This window comes from Acomys minous (genome assembly GCF_964271855.1).
Source record: "Acomys minous genome assembly, chromosome: 2".
In the NCBI taxonomy this organism is placed as follows: Eukaryota; Metazoa; Chordata; class Mammalia; order Rodentia; family Muridae; genus Acomys; species Acomys minous.
The window spans coordinates 110,349,212-110,365,885 of NC_140484.1; the positions used below are offsets into that span (position 1 = coordinate 110,349,212).

Below are 16,674 nucleotides of genomic sequence, written 5' to 3' on the forward strand. Positions count from 1 at the left end.
CTGAAGAGGAGTGCTACCTAGGGCAGGGGAGCTTCCAATCAGCATATCATGGCCTGCCTCCTGCACACTGACAGTAGAGAACTGAGAGAACCCTGGAGTAAAGGAAAGGAGGAGGAAGGTAAGAAAGAAAGGACGGGGTTAACCACTGTCCGCTGTCATGGCTGAGGATTGGGGACAAGGGATGGGAGAAGCAGAAACATTTTTTTTTTCTCAAGGATCATGCACCAGCAGCTTTGACATACTATTTCATAATATTGGATAAGGGTTTTAAAGTAGCTAAGTATCTCATGTATTGATTAGATAAGTTGCTCACTGGCAAGTGTTTCAGATCCTTCTGGGGATGTTTAAGTCACAGCTAATTTTCAGCTCTAATGGTCCAAAATAAGACCAAGAGAGATGAGGGTGAGGGTGGTGACTGGGAGAGGTAGAAGTTTTGATAAAGAGTCACGAGAGAGTATAACCTTGAGGTGTGTAAGAATATAGTGGCAGTCAGTATAATCATCTATGACTGATTATCTAAAGAATAAGCATCTTGCTGTAGTGACATTTGGCACTAGGGTCAATACTTTAAAACAAATTTCTGTCTCTAGAGCTCAAACATAAGATGTGATATACAGCCATCTATCTATATACCAATCTATCATATACCTATCTACCTGTCTAGAGAGTCCTTCATCATCTAACCATTTACCTACCTACTTACCCACCTGTCCACTCATTCATATGCCTATCTTCCCATCCATCCATCCATCCATCCATCCATCCATCCATCCACCCATCTATCGATCCATCCATCCATCCATCCATCCATCCACCCATCTATCCATCCATCCATCTATCCATCCATCCATCCATCCATCCATCCATCCATCCATCCACCCATCAACCCATCCACCCACCTGCCCATCCATCATTCATCCATCCATTTAATTAAGTGTGTGCTAGAAGCTACATAAGGCAGGCACTAAAGACATAGAAATAAATAAGACATATTCCATTGTACGCAGGTTCTCAAAGTATTACACAAGAGAAATGCAACAACACGAATAATTACAGTGAAACTAAATTAGCGATATGATCTAGTTAATAACCAAATGCACCAGAGAAGCTGGGTGTGGGTGTTCTTCTCAAGGTGTGGCAGATGTTTCTTACTTTCACGGAGGCCCAGACCCGTTCAAGGCATTCCTTCTCTTGTCTGAGGGCTGGAACAAATCCAGTTTCTTAGTTCTGTCAAAGGACCGTGCACATTGTTTCTTTCTCATGGTTTGGTGGACTGAGGCTGCTGGTCCAATGCAGCTAACACTAAGTTTAGAGAGTGATAACTAAGGGACCTGGGGTAAACTCTTACCAGCTGCTGTGTTCACAATGTTAATTCAATGGTGATGGTTAAGCAATGGTAATTCCTTAGTGAGGTGGGACTGGAAATTAATGCTGGCACTAGATGCTTACCACACCTAACAATTAATTCAAGGTGTGTTTGTGTGTGTGCGTGTGTGTGTGTGTGTGTGTGTGTGTGAGAGAGAGAGAGAGAGAGAGAGAGAGAGAGAGAGAGAGAGAGAGAGAGAGAGAGACAGAGACAGAGACAGAGACAGAAAGAGACTGAGAGAGACTTAGAGACAGAGAAAGACAAAGACAGAGACAGACAGAAACAGAAACAGAGAAAGAGAGAAGAGAGAGGTAGAGGTGAGAGAAGAGAAAGAAAGGAGTGATAAGAGAGAAGAAGGAAAATGTGTGTGTGTGTGACAGAGAGAGAGAGAGAGAGAGAGAGAGAGAGAGAGAGATGAGAGAAGAGAAAAAAGGAGATGAAAGAGAGGAAGGAAGACATGAGAGAGAAAAGAAAGTAGATACAGATTATGTACACACTTAGGTATATAGTCTGGATATATGCATAAATATATTTTATGAAGATGTGTCTATATCTAAATTTAAGTCAGCTCTTTAGCAAACCAAAAATAATGTTTTCCATCCAAAATAACTTACAAAAATGAGTTTAGGATTATGTACCTAAAGTGAGTGACCCATTGAGGCCTGAACAATGGACCTGGACAGGATTGTTTACACACAGGGCTGTCTTACACACAGGATGCATTAATGATATCAAAAGAGTAAGATGCTGTTACCCCTCCTAATTTGTTAGCCAACTAGGTCAGCATTCAGGCATTATGAAGGATCACTGTCTCATACTGTTTGAGTAGATGATTACACCAAATGGCCTCTCAGTTAACAATACAATGTGAAGAGAGAAACCCTCTCGAGACAAACTCCCATGACAGTATGTGTCTAAGGACTCACACATATAACAGGAAGAAGGGAATTCTCTTCCAGAATGCTCACATAAGGTGAATGGTGGTGTGATGTGTGTCCCAAATGGCCATTCAGCTTAACAATGGCTTCCTATGGGGTGACAATGCATTGCACCACTATTCTTCTTATATGGTTGAGAAGGAGATTGGCTTCCTACCTTCTCTTCTGGGAGTATTACTGCTTGTGCCTTTTGGTGAGGAAAGACCTTGTAACTCTAGCCTTAGGGTCCTGAGTGCTCAACCACAGGGGAATCAGCAATGAAAGCAGAGGAATCTTATTTACACTGCTCTAGAGGGGAGGGCATGCTACTTATTGTTGGGAAAGACCACACACAGTTCACTGGAAAAGCAGAGAGTGTAGAGGAACGAATCCTGAGGTCTGATGTGGGCATGAGGATGGCAAGTTTTGACTCCTTGACTGGAATGGACCCACCACAGATGTTAGGTAAAGGGGCATCTCCCAGGTATGAAGGTCATTCTGACAATTCCTGCTCCTGGTCCAAATCCCCCCTGTGTTTCATATGTATGCTAATACAAAGCTTGCCCTATAAGCACTGGTATGGTCCTCGCAGTAGGAGCTCTTTTCCTTCTCTCCCATCCATGAAACCTATTCTCTGCACTTCCACTGGGGTCTGTATCATACGTGACCTGCTATTTGAACTATCTCTATTGGTACTATAGCATCTTCAGTAATAAACTCAAGAAGGGAAAGTCTGGGTCTCTAACCCATCTTTCTTGGCATGGTCTAATTTTGCCTCTATGCACAACAGAACAGGGCACACCACACACTTTGGTGGCACCAATTGCTAGGGGGAAAAGAATCACAGTAAATTCTTAAGCAAGTCTTTGGTGAATGAAAGTGCAATGGGCTGGAATGCAGGAGGAGCTGGCAATCCTGTCAGTTTCTGTGATTTGAAAACAACATGTAGGCTTTGCCCCAGGCCTTGACAGGAATCGGTGACTCCCACATCTCCTTAGTCTCTCAATCTGGAAACATAAGACAAAAGGACTTCCTGACAAGGTTAGCCTCATCCTGGACCTGGGCATACAAGAGTTAAGGATTTATACTGACTTGAGTACGAGCTTCTCAACTCAATCCTGAGATCCTGGCCCAGTCATTTCCCCAGTTGTTTTTGTTTGTTTGTGATTTTTGTTTTGTTGTTGTTGGTGGTGGTGTAGGTGGTGTAGGTGGTATGTGTGTGTGTGTGTCGACACAAGCATGTGTCCTATCCTTAAGTTTCTAATTAGGCAGCACTCTGGCTCTGAAAATCAGCCTCTTCTGGCTCTCCCTGGACATCACTGGAACCCTTCTATATTTCTTCATACTATCCAAGTGCATCTGGCCCCCTACCTAACCTAGGCCTTGGATTTGGACAGATGCTTAATATAGGCAACTGTCTTGGTATTGGGCAAACTCCATCAGGGGAGTTATGGAGATCCTCAGCTTGTTTTTAAGGCAGGAAGAGATGTCAAAATTCAGATTTAACCATAAAATGTCAGACGGTCCCACAAGCTCTGAAGAGTGGGTCATTAAATATCATATGCACCTGGCTCTTGTCCTAGTTACCTGTGAAAATGCTTCACCTTTTCCTCACCTAGGCCGTCACTTGACTTCATTCCCAATGGGGGATGAAGGAGAAAATCAACACTCTTGGGACCATTAACCAAGGTTCAAGTTTTCCTTCCTCAAAGGGACATAGGGAAATTTATTTGAACTTATTAAGCTCGCTTCTTAACTGCATGAATGTTGATGTTGTCATATATAGCCAAAAAGTGCCAAGAGCAATTAATTGAGAATTTTGAATTCAGAATCTAGTGGCAGGTGCATCACCCAAGCTCCTTCCCCTTTCTTGTCTGTCCCAGCGCCATCGGTAGCACTTTCAAACCTAACATTTTCTAAATATCTTTCATCTGCTTAAGATATATTTTTAAACTCTTCTGTAGTTCTGTTATTAGACAGGGCTGATATTAACTTCCCAAGAAAGGCACTTATCTACAAAAGTTGGATTTTCTGGCCGGATAGAATGCTCATATCATATTGGTAGCATAGTTCAGTGTTTCACTTAGTGATTGGTAACCTCTGACCCTAAATTATGAACTTTGGAGGAGGCGTTCTCCAGGTCAGAGGCAGCAGCAGCCCTAGGCACTGGGAAGAGGTAATGGGAGAAGTGGTCAGGGTTCCAGTCAGGCAGACCAGGTGGGTCGGTCCGCTCTTTACCTTGAAAGTTCCTGGCATGGGTCTTGTCCAGGGCAAGGAGGAGGGAAATTAAACTTCCTAGCAGGTGCCAACTCAAGCCACTGCAGGATCACTGTGAAGGATCCTTGCCATGCTTCCGAGGTAGAGGAATGGGATCAGTGCTAAGCATGAATAATAAAAGGCCACAGCTTTTTCCATGAGCTCTAGAGAGCGAGTGTCTGGAACTTGGCTCTATTTTTAATACCAATTTTCTCCCGGCCTTGCTCCTCTCTCATATATAAAGATGACCTCAACTGCAAAACAATGATTCCCCTAAAGTGGGAGAGAGCTGAAGAATTTCTAGTTGATTAGACTTGGGAGTTTTTCCTGTTACTGCTACAGTTAAATAGGTATTGGCAAATAGTATAACCTGCAGGGAACCAAGTGGAGAAGAGCATGGTCGGATGTAATTAGAGATATCCATCACTCTCCTTCCCCAAAGAGCACGAGAGTGGTGTTTAAGGGGACAGTGAGGCACATCTCATGAACAGCGTTAACTCAGCAACAGTTGAGAGGCACCTAATAAATGGCTGCACACTGTGCAAGGGCAGTTAACTCCTTCTAATGTTTAATAACACACCGCATACCTGGCTGATGGACATCTCAGAGATGAATCTGGGGGCCTGGAAGCACAAGATAGTTCCATTTCAGAAATGAATTGCCTGAACACACAGCTGTTTCCACACTTTGTCCTGGGCTGGTATGCACTGATGAGAAAGATGATTATCCTGTCATTTAGAAATAAATTTAGACAAATAGATTTGAAACCAGAACACATTAAAAAAAAGAGAGAACCCCCTCATATGCCATGACTCCAAAGAAGGCACTAGGAAAATAATTTCCTTATCTATAAACTGGGTCCAGTTTTGTTGTATTAAATAAACACTGATTAAACCAACCTTGTGCCTCGCATAGAGCAGGAGCAAGGGACGTCAGGCTGGATGATAGAAAGATGAAGTAGGCAGTGTTGCTCACTGGGTATGGAGGTGGACTTTGGAGCTTGAGTGTAAATTGGGTGTAAATTTTCTTCAGCTACTTTCTAACTTCATGACCTTAAGCAAGTTACTTAGCCATTTCCAGCCTTGGAATCTTTATTTGCAAGTGGGAATAAAAAATACCTATTATGTTTTTAAGGTGGTTAATAGGAGAGACTGCTCAGTGACCACCAGCCAATTACACGGGTCCTGGGACATCGTGGAGAAAGCCTCTGTGGCAGAGGTATGCACACAAATACACGTTGTCACTCTCTTCTCCACAGTATGTGGGGCTAACAGTGTTTCAGATTTCAGAGCTTTTTAGTTTTTGTATTTGTGTAGACTTTGCTTGGTGAACATCTTAATCAGAAAACCCAAAATCTAAGTGTTCTAGACCTAAAACTGCTTTTAGCATCATGTCTGTACTGCCAAAGAATGAATGTTGGGGCACTGCAGATGTTTAGATTAGAAATGCTCCACATGAAAGATACTATTTACCTACTCCAGTAAGTCCCTGAGGTAGCACTTATATTTTGCTACACAATTGTCACTTGTGGGCTTGAGTACCCTGGAGCTGGCACCTACCTGGTTGTATAAAATAAGAAAAATGGTGATGAGGAGGAAGATGGGTAGAGGAGATGGTCAGACAGAAAGACCGCCATGATTAGAGTGTGAAAGGGATAAAAGAAGAGAGGCACACAGTTCTAATGGAACAGGAACATTGTTGACATATTTTGGGGAGCTACTTTATTTGAGTTCCTATACCTTTACCTCCCTTCTAACGCTTATCTACCCTAATCCCTTCCAGTCCCCCTATGCTAGGTAGAAGAGAAAGAAGGTTAGAGGAAAAGAGGGGGCTGTATAGTTCTCTTTAGGCTGCTTCCTGCTGACTAGAGTTGTTGGGTTCTTCGGGATGAGTCCACTCTTCTTAGTCAGGGTATCTCCAACTTCTCATCAACCACAATAGAAGCAATCAGGAGCAGCAAAGGGGTAGGGGGGTGGGGCAGAGCGGCAACTTCCTCCTCCTTCTTCTTTGGAGTGCTCCCAGCCCCTCTCCAGGCTCTAGCATTTATACCCTTACAAGAGTTCCCAGAATTAAAATGTCTATAGCTGGCTCAAACCGCACTCCTGCTAGTGCACGAGCCACATTATATTTAACTGCTGTGGACAATTTGAAGCAGCCTTACTCTCTCACACCTAGGATTAAAACAAAAAACATATCATATAACATAACTAGGTTTTGTTTTAAAAGCAAAATAAAATTCTCACTCCAGAACATGGCTGTGCCACTGCTTACAGGCTCTCCCAGGAGCTATGAGAATGACAGCATAGAATGGTGTAAGAGAGAAGAGGGAAAAATGGGGTAGGGCCAGGTGAGCAGGAAGACACAAAGGAACAATAATGAAAGCTATGAAACCCTTGCTCATCAAAATTCTATGAGGCCCAGAGGGTTTGAAAGGGAACATCAAAAAAAAAAAAAAAAAAAAAAAAAAGAAGGAAAAAAGGGCTTTAGTTTGGTTACGTTATAGACATGGAACTCTGCTGATGATTCCTTGGATTATTTCATGATGTTTTCTACAATGAGCACCCAAGATAACTGAGCTATAAAGAGAAGCTTCTATCAGCTCCAGGTTGTTTCTGCTTGGTTGGATGACCCTGTTGTTTTTGGGAACTGTGACATGACATAGCCCTTCATGGACAGAGTACCCAGGGAGATGGCTACTTACTATATCATGACCAGGAAGAGAAGTGAAAGAGAGGAAGAGGGGCCAGAGTCTCTAGATCCTTCCCATGAGAGTAGGCCCAATGACCTACCACTCCTTAAAGTTTCCACCAACTCCCAGTGGCAACATGGACTGGAGACCAATTGCTCAACACATGGACATTTGGCAAATATTCAAGGTCTAAATGGCAGCATGCCCAGTGTGGTCATGAATTTATTCTGTAATGTAGTAGAAGCTTGTGGCCATAGTCTCAATACAAATGAACAATAAACTAGAATGAGGAAATAGATGAAATAAAATGAAGTAGTACCGATTTCTGATTCTACCCCAATGTCTGAGTGTTTCCTTCAGTTCAAATCTTCCTTTATGCTAAGGTTTTCTGATACAAGTCCACCTGTGTTTGTGTTCCCCTGGATGCTTCCTGAGTGCTGGGGTCTTTCCTAAGGAGTACTGAGGATTGGTGGAAGGATGTGGATATGAAGCACAACAAATGAAGTGTGTTGAGACTTTCTGCATAGTGAATTTCTGCTGTTTTCTTCCTAAGGACCCTTTATCATGTTCTAAGCCACTGCCTTGGTTCCTCATGTTGTCCATCCTTAAGTTGTCCACTGAAGCATCAGTAATTGAAGAGTCTCAAAAAGAGTCCAGTGAATCTACTGCAGTAAGTCTCAACTTTCATTATTTTTGTGTTGTGTTATGTTGAGAGAGACAGGATCTGATTCTGGGGCTCAGATTGGCTTGGAACGCATGAAGAGTGACCTCAAACTTACAGCAGTCCTCCTGCCTCGGCATCCTGTATGCTGTGATTTCAAGCATAAATTGCCAAGCCTGGGTCCCGAATTCTGGGATGAACTAAGAAATTTCTGAAAATGAAATAAAGGACACACACACACACACACACACACACACACACACACACACACACACACACACACTTCATGCAATTCTGAAAGGCTCATTGACACCTGAAGCAAATCTGTGGCACTGTGAATTTTTATGGACAGTCCAATGCTGTTCTATTCTGGAGGAAGTACTGCAGAAGAGCTTACCAAGTTGAAATATTATCTCAACTTGGCATATTCAACATAGACTACAGTGCTCCAGGTATTTGTAGAGATTATTTTTAGAGGAATAATGCTTTTAGACCTACTAATATTTCATCATTGTTTGTAATATTTTTAATATAGGATTCCAGTGACATTTCATGGCATTCCCTTCCTCACGGTAAATGAAAGAGCTAGGAGTGTACAGAGTCAACTTCATCTCTGCCTCTTCTGTCCTGGATGATCTATATAAGCCTCTACGGGGTCAGTTTTCTCATATTTCAAATGAGCTCATGTTTCAAAGGATTCTTTTGAGATTCAATGAACATTTTCTTAGTGTTTGGAAAGTAGTAAATATTTAACCAATATTGGTTTTCTCTGCCCCTTAAAACTCATTTAGCAGGTCTATGCAAAGAAACTAAAGTTTGGATTTTTCTATGGGGTGAACCTTTGGTGAGACTGCATATAGACTATGTCCACTGGAGTGCAGACATCCATCCACAGGGATTCCCTCAAGACCAATACAGAGGACATGTTTTGGGGATTAGACCAAAGCTCAACATTATGCATTTTCAACATTAATTTCTATGCTCAGAGCATCTCCTAACTTGTCAGTCATCACTGGCCCCAGAGCTACTCTGGAGCATCAGTTTACTTCCTTACTCTACCAGGATGCACCTGACTTCCAGACTCTCCATGGATGCCTAGAAACTGCCTTGATGGGTCACAAAATGGATTCTTGGGCTTGGGGGAAGCTCCTGGTTTCCCAAATGCCTTTGCATGACACGCATTGTTTCAGACACTGTAGAAATAATAGCCATGGGTTATTTATAGATCAGTATTAACGCTGCATCCATACCAAATCTCTTTATCTGCACAAGGCCTCAAGTAGATTTGATAGAAATTTCCTCCCAAATCATAGATTATTTACTCTGGCTATTCAATAAAATGTATACTCCCGAAAGCAACACCTCTGACACCTTTCACGTACAAACATTGAGACAAGGGATTTAAAGAAGAAAAATGATTACTAAACCTGTTCTATTCCCACCCCTGTCAACTCCAGTTCCTGCCAAGAACAGCTTCTCTTAAAAAGAGAATCACTATCTTCAAGCCATAGATCTGTATAGCATCCCTATCACCAAGCAGCGCCTTCCTGGCTAAAGGATCAAAAGATGCGTGCAGGAAGGGTTCCTCTGAGCTTGGACACCTCAGGCCCTTCATTTCCCAGGTGGCCAGAAAGACAATGGGCTTATTGGCTTTGGGTTAGTGAGGAGAAAATGATGACCAAGATGTGAGATAGCATGCCAGCAGGTGTCCATGAGCACTGGGCCACAGGGAGGAGAGAAGAGAGTGAAGTCCAAGCTCTGTCTTTTATGTCACAATATCAAGGGACAATGTTTGCTCTTAATGGAAATGTAGAAACACATGAAAATTGTCACCCTGAAAGAGAGAGCTTCAGGCCAGCTGATGAATGAACAAACACACAAAAGTTAATATACATCTAGAATTGTCTCTGGCTTACAGTTGTTCTGTGTGTTAGCTAGCTACCCAGATAGATAGATAGGTAGGCTGAGAAGCAGACAAAAGGTTATGTACATAGACAAACAAATAGATAAGTGACCGGGCCAGAGCTATATGGGCAGATACATGAGATAAAACATCAATTTGCTGATTATTCGTTAGGAACTTTTGATAGGTTTTTAAAAACTATAGTGGAAACATGAATCTTTTATCACTTTACCAGTGAGCCAATTTAACGGAAAGAGAAGATTTTCCATCTTACTGACTTTGGTTTGCCTGTGGGAAATCTGCCATTCACAGAACATGCGAGTGACATCAATAATAAAATCATCACTATTCTCCCAGACTATATATGTTTCTTGGAGGCCAGTGCTCCTCTAAGCACCATTGACTCATTTACTTCCTGATTCCCAGGAGACAGTAGGCATAGTCCTAACCCTGCAGGAGCTAAACGTTTAGTTCATAGAAGATGGAAACTGGCAGGGGAAGCAAATGCAATATTTGACAGAATCAAGATTTTAAATGATTCTGATGGGCTAGATTTGGACCCAAAACTACATACAGGCATAAAAATGTGTGAACTCCTGCTATTGAGCAGAAGAATAACACAGTATAAGATTAATAAAAAAAAGACTAGATTTGTATAAAAACATCTGTTTATGTTTTTATTTACTTGGTTATTCCTTTTTTCTGTATGTGATATACCTTCCCATGTGTAGAGTCTGTGTGTGTGTGTGTGTGTGTGTGTGTGTGTAGTGTATTCCAGTGCCCTTGCATGCTCATATGGACTCCAGAGGTTAATATCAGGTATCTTTTTCTATCATTGTCCACCTTACTTTTGCCACAGTCTTTCACGGAATCTTCCACACTGAATAGTTAGATATTCTGACTCTAGGACTTACACATCACCACTCCATGCTCAGTGCTAGGGTTACAGGCACATGCAGCCATGTCCAAGTTTGTATGTTGGTGTTGGAGAGTGAGCTCAGACATGCGTGTTTACGGAGCAAACATGACTTACCTACTGGACCATATCTCTGCTCCCTTGTAGAAACTATCTTGAGTGACATATTTCTTTGCTTGGGCTACTATGAAGAAACACCACAAAGAGGTTTGCACAATAGTTCCTTGCTTCATAGTTGTGGAGGCCAGAGTCTGAGACCCCAGGGGAGATGGTTTGTTCTGCATGCTAGGAGTCTCCACCTTCGCTTCTCATGGTCTGCAGAAAATATCTAGTGTTTGTTGACTAGTAGACCTATTTCCATGGTCTCTGTCCTTGCTATCACATGTCATCTCCTTATTTCCTCCATTTTTTGAGAATATCACTCACTTTGGCTAGAGACCCTCCCTAATGACTTTATCCTAACAAAATACATTTGCAATGTGCTTGTCATCATCATTGTTTTTGCCATCATTGTCGCTGTCATCGTCATCGTCATCATCATCATCATCATTGTCTTCAGAAAACAGATGCCTGAGAAGGGGAGAGGCGATTGAGAACAAGTCATGATGATTGATGCAAAGAAAGTTGTTCCCCTTTTCATTGTGAATACTATCTGGAGAGTGTTCACAGCCAGGAGAAGATCTGCTTGTATCTTATGGAAAAAAGAGCAGGCTTGGGATAAGCTTTCCAGCCATTTCTACAAACATTGGCAGAGATGTCTTCATAGTGTAGTCTTAATTGAATAAGACTCAAAATTCTGCTACATTTTCTTATAATTCCTTGTTCACCAAGCAAACACCTATTAAAACTTTAAATACAGTTAAAATATAAAGTATAAAATATAAATATTTTTAATTGTTAAAAACATAAAATTTGTTACCTTTAAACTATTTCATGCCTTGGTTTCTTAAAACAGTGTGAGAGTGGAGTCTCATGAGTAAGATAAAGAGACACAAACTCGGCATGAAGGTACATACCTGGAATCCCATACTTGAGGAAGCAGAGACAGGAGGATCTCTGTGAGTTCAAGGCCAGCCTGTTCTATGGCAGCCAAGGCTACAGAGGAACTCTATCTTGGAAAAAAAAGAACAAAACCAAAAAGAAAAGATACAGAGACACAGAATAATATATTAAGTATAATTAACCACAAATTCCCACTGTCCACTGATTTCTGAGAGGTCCAGGGACTCAGAGGTGAAGGGAAGGAGCTCCAAGAAGCTGTGTTATGTATCTCAGGACAGTGGAAGACAGGAAGAGGAAACAACTTATCTGGAGTTCTGCTATGCATTGATTACACATCGACTCAGTGGTGGTAATTCTTCCACGCCTTATGGCTTCACACAGATGGATACCAACATGTGTATGTTATGTGGGCTGGCAGGATGGCCAAGGTTGGGAGAAGCAGTTGTATGCAGGAGGAAGGCACTGCTGTGATGCATCTGAAACAAATTCAAGCCTGTTCCGAGCTGGGTGATGTAGAGATAGCTAGGGAAGAGTCAGTGAGAGGGAGAGCATTAGCAGAAGTTCAGGCGAAAGAGAAGCAAGGTGACTAACGCATGCTGACAAGTCTCCAGACACTCTCTACAGGTGGTACATGGCACAACAGGCACACCAACCATGTAAACCACAAGGACCAGAGAGGTCAACTAGCTTGCAGAAGACTGCACAGTTAAGAAAAAGACTAGATTTGCTTACTTAATCTGAATGAGGTGCCAGGTTCAATTTTCAGTCTCACAATTAAAGAAAAAAAAATTCCCGGAGTGCGGATGGTTATGTCCCTGTATCCCTGGGAAGCAGGAGGATCCAGAGTTGAAAGTCATTCTTGACTACATAGCCAGTTTGAAGCCAGCCTGGGCTGCCTGAGACTGTATGTCCCAGTTTCACCTCTGTTTCTGTAATAAAATGCCCCAGCAAGGGTTTATTTTAAGTTCACAATTCTGGGTTCTAGTCCATCATTGTGGGTAATCAAGGTAGGAGCTGGAAGCAACTTTTCACATTGCATCCACAGTGAAGAGGAGAAACAAATTAACGCATGTATGCTTGTTTGCTTGCTTGTGCCCAGCTGAATTTCTATACTCTTACACATCTAAGGACCCCTTATGTTAAGGTAACTTTTATTTGCCTCATTTGATTGCCTTCTCCAAGGCTTACTCCCCCATCTGCTAATCTAGGCCTAGTCCTGGGAGCTTCTAGCCTCCATACAATCTAATTCAGGCCTAAGAATGCTTTCAGCCTCTCTTCCAGAGCTCTGGCTGGCTGGTTCAACTCAGCTGCTCTGGCTCAAACTCCTCTCCAAGCTGACTGATTCAATAGGGCTTCTCTCAGTTTTTCACTGAATTGCTCTGCTTGGCCTCAAACTACTTCTAGCACTCTGTTCTAATCTGGCTCCTTATTCTTTGGCTCATTCTATCTTCACCTGTGTCTAGCTTGTTCTCTCTCAACCTGTCTCTGTAAAACTCTCCTGGTAAATCACTTCCTGCCCCCTCCTGTCTCTCTCCACTGCTTTCAATGCACTGACTCAACCCAAACATCTGAACAGAACTGACTAGAGCTCACAGATCTGTGTGCCCCTGTCTCCTGAGTGCTGGGTTTAAAGTCATATACTACCACACTTGGTCCTAAGCTTTTCTTTACCTGAAACTTGCTCTGTACCCAGCTGGCCTTGAACTCAGAGATCCACTTGCCTCTGTCTCCTAGGATTAAAGGCATGACTGTATTCCAGCCAGATCACACAGACCTAGAAGGGCTTTGGATGTGATCTCTTGCGAGACATCCATGTTCTGAATTAAAATTCCTCTACATCTTTCCTAGGAAATGGTGCCATGCCACCCACAATAGACCAGCTCTTCCCATGTCAGTTAAACTAATTAACACACCCCTTCCCCAACATGCCCACAGGCCAGCCCAAAGTAGAACATTTCTCGTTGAGACCCTCTTCCTTGCTGATCCTAGGCTGTGTCAAGTTAACAGTTAAAGCAAACCGTAGCACTCAAGCAAAACAACAACACAGGAAACGTAGAACCCAAGTTAGGATCCAGATCAGATGCTAACTTGGTGGTTTCTTACGGAGCCATTGAAATCCTCTTTTACACATTGGCCTTATCTTTGCACCAGGCTCATTTGGCTCAACATATAGCATGCCTATCACTGAAGCAACACAGTTCACAGAAGAAAGCGGGGTGGGTTTTTTGTTTGTTGTCATTTTGTTTTGTTTTGTTTTAATAAGGTGAAGAGATAGAAGGTGCAAATATCAAACTTGGCCCCCAAAGGATAGGCTTGGGGAAATTTGTGAGTGTAAAGAGACAAGATGTCTCTGACATGGGGAAAGGTGGTTGGAAGCAGATTGCTGCCCGGTCTGTCCATGCTGTAACCATGTTCAGAGGATGGTGGCATTAGTGTGAGGTGGGAGTAGGGTTTTCAGCCTATTGACCTCAAAAGGCAATATCTTTAGATAAATTCACAGGTTGGAGTGAAAAGTCAGTGATTTTAGTGAAAGGAGACCTCAAGTCCTTGAAAAGTAGTGAAGACAACTCAGATGCCCACATGTCACAGACACAATCTACAGAAGAGGCAATGTGACACTAAAAAGTTGTTCAACTGCTTGACCTCCCAGGTTGGTGATGTTTAAGGAAATTAAAAGCAAGTGAAGCTATAGGGTTTATTTAGATTTTCCATCAGTTTTGGTAGTTTAAGAAGGTATTTCAATTATCAATTAGTGTTCCCTGGATAATTTGAATTTTTATATCTATACAGCTGAGGAGTGGAGCCCCATGGAAGAACACTCTAAAATGGTTCCTCCAGTGATGTCCCTGGCTTGTCTCTCTCCTCAGCCATAGGATGTTTGCCAAGCTGACAGAAGATCTGTTTTTATTTGTCCCTAAAGGGCATAGGTTACAGGGTTCAAATTTCAGCTCTGAACAAAGTTTCATAATCCACCTAAGGAAGTGAAAACCAAAGCTGTCAAAAGCCCTGAGTAGATATGGCTGATGCCATGAACAGGAAGCTCTCACTGGATCGAAACTACGTAGTAGTAGTTTATCACAACAGGGAAGCTGCATTGTTTTTCTGCCAGTGGAAACACCCTCAATCAATCTATTCATCCGCCCACCTTTACCCACCCATTCTCTGAGCTTCTCCGTCCTTCCATTATTTTCTTCATTCTTTTCCCATCTCTCTTGTCTCCTAAAAACTTCTGAATATCTGTCCTTTTATACTCACCAGTTATCCCTTTCAAAGATGAGCAAAGTCTGGACATTTGGGACAAAATGGGATTTAGGGGAAAACTAAAAGAAAAAGAATCAGAAATTAGGTAAAAACACAACAGAAACCCCACACAGAAGCAGGGCATCATAGCACATAGACTCACCAGAAATCTTTGAATGGCTAATGCCCACATGTTTTCTTCTCTGTCCATTTATCTTCTAAATATGAACTAAGTCACAGGAAAACAAAGCAGGTGCCTAACAAAGGTGGTATGTGCTGCATGAATAAAAAGAAATACCCAGAAGAAAGGCTTTGCAGGAATCCCTCAGGGTTCTATGGTAAGAACATAGGCCACTGGTCGAAAGAAAATTGGGGAATATATATGAAAAGATGAGTGCCAAATGGCCTGAATGTTTTAAAGCAATTGCCTTCTACACATGTTTAAACATACTTTTCATTTTCCCCCACTTAACATACAATAAGAAGTCTGCAGTTTGTTCCTCCTGCGCCAGTTATTCCTGGTTTAATTTTGCAGTAGTATGATATACATCCTTTCAGTACCAATGTATTATATCGCATAGCATCTTGCAATCTACCATATATTTGCATACATGTTATCTCATTGCATATTTAAATATACTCTGTGCTATAGGCACAATTGTGTTTTCCCTTTGAAAACTAATGTTATTAAATTTCTAACTCCACAGGCCAGCATGTACCTCCACTTAGAGCTGGAGTTTTCAAAAAGGTCATTAAGCTAAAATAAAGCTGTTGCAGTTGTTCTTATCCTTTTTGACTTGTATTCTCTTGTGAAGTAGAAAATGGGATGTACAGATGGTCATGGATGTGTAAATAGGCAAAAGGACATATAAGGACACAGAGAGAGGGTAGCCTCTCAGTGAGCCAAAGACAGAAGCTTCAGAAAAAACCCAACCTTCCAATGCCTAATTCTTGGTTTCTAGGCTTAAGAATCACCAGGAAAAAAATTTGCTCTAGTGACCCCATTTACAGCATTTTGTTTTGGTAGCTGAAGGTACTCAATATAATTATGTAAGTGAACCAAGAACTAGTTGCACAAGTCCCTCGGCAAACAAATGGCAGAGAACCCAGGTTCTTTGGCTTTATTTCAGCTTTCTTTCTGTTCCACCATCTCATTTCTTTTCTTTCATTATTAATGCACTTCCTCTCCTTCAGTCCATCCACTTCTGATCAAATAAGACTGTCCTTGAGCTCAGTAACTGCTGTTGGCAATCACCAGAATGGCTGATGTGGTCTTCACTGTCAGGTGTGTGATCTCTTCTCACAATATAGATCCCTAAATGATTTGTACATGCCACTGATTTTTCAACAGGTAATCTTACATCAATAGCCATTAGCCATTTGTAAATGTGATAATGCATTTGTTAAGAGTACATGCAATGAAGAGTGATGTTATTGTTAAAGGGATCCTGGGTCAGAAAAAGGGTCCTATGTTTGCAGCCTCAGTCACACTGCATTTAGTTACCCAACCTTATCAGGTGAACCTCTTGCACAAATCCAAATTGAACATTTTTAACTGGGGTGTAGCATGCATGTTTTATTGACAAATGAAGAAATCTAGCAGGACCTGTGATGTATGAGCTAATCCTCCTAATCTCCTTATGGTCCATCATTGGATATATATGTATTTTGTATCTCAATGTTCCTTTGTCTTTGACCTGTTGTAGTCAATTCTACCTAAAAAG

The 16,674-nt window shown here is 41.9% G+C and overlaps 1 protein-coding gene and 1 long non-coding RNA gene across 3 annotated transcripts in view; one reads left to right on the forward strand and one right to left on the reverse strand.

Moving 5' to 3' along the window:
* Positions 1-14,354, forward strand: LOC311582874. The gene is made up of 4 exons (XR_014774292.1): positions 1-118; positions 7,782-7,898; positions 13,862-13,926; positions 14,199-14,354. It is a non-coding gene; the product is annotated as an uncharacterized lncRNA (long non-coding RNA).
* The window catches only part of LOC311582851 (uncharacterized protein), a 16,746-nt gene continuing 11,744 nt past the window's right edge, over positions 11,673-16,674 (reverse strand). For both annotated transcript variants that reach the window (XR_014774275.1, XM_084756140.1), the window contains 2 exons: positions 14,966-15,030; positions 11,673-12,232 (listed from right to left, as the gene is read on the reverse strand). Coding sequence is in view for 1 of the 2 variants with exons in the window: in XM_084756140.1 (XP_084612266.1) it covers positions 12,076-12,232; positions 14,966-15,030 (222 nt within the window). In the remaining variant the exon portion in view is untranslated. The remainder of the gene's footprint in view (positions 12,233-14,965; positions 15,031-16,674) is intronic.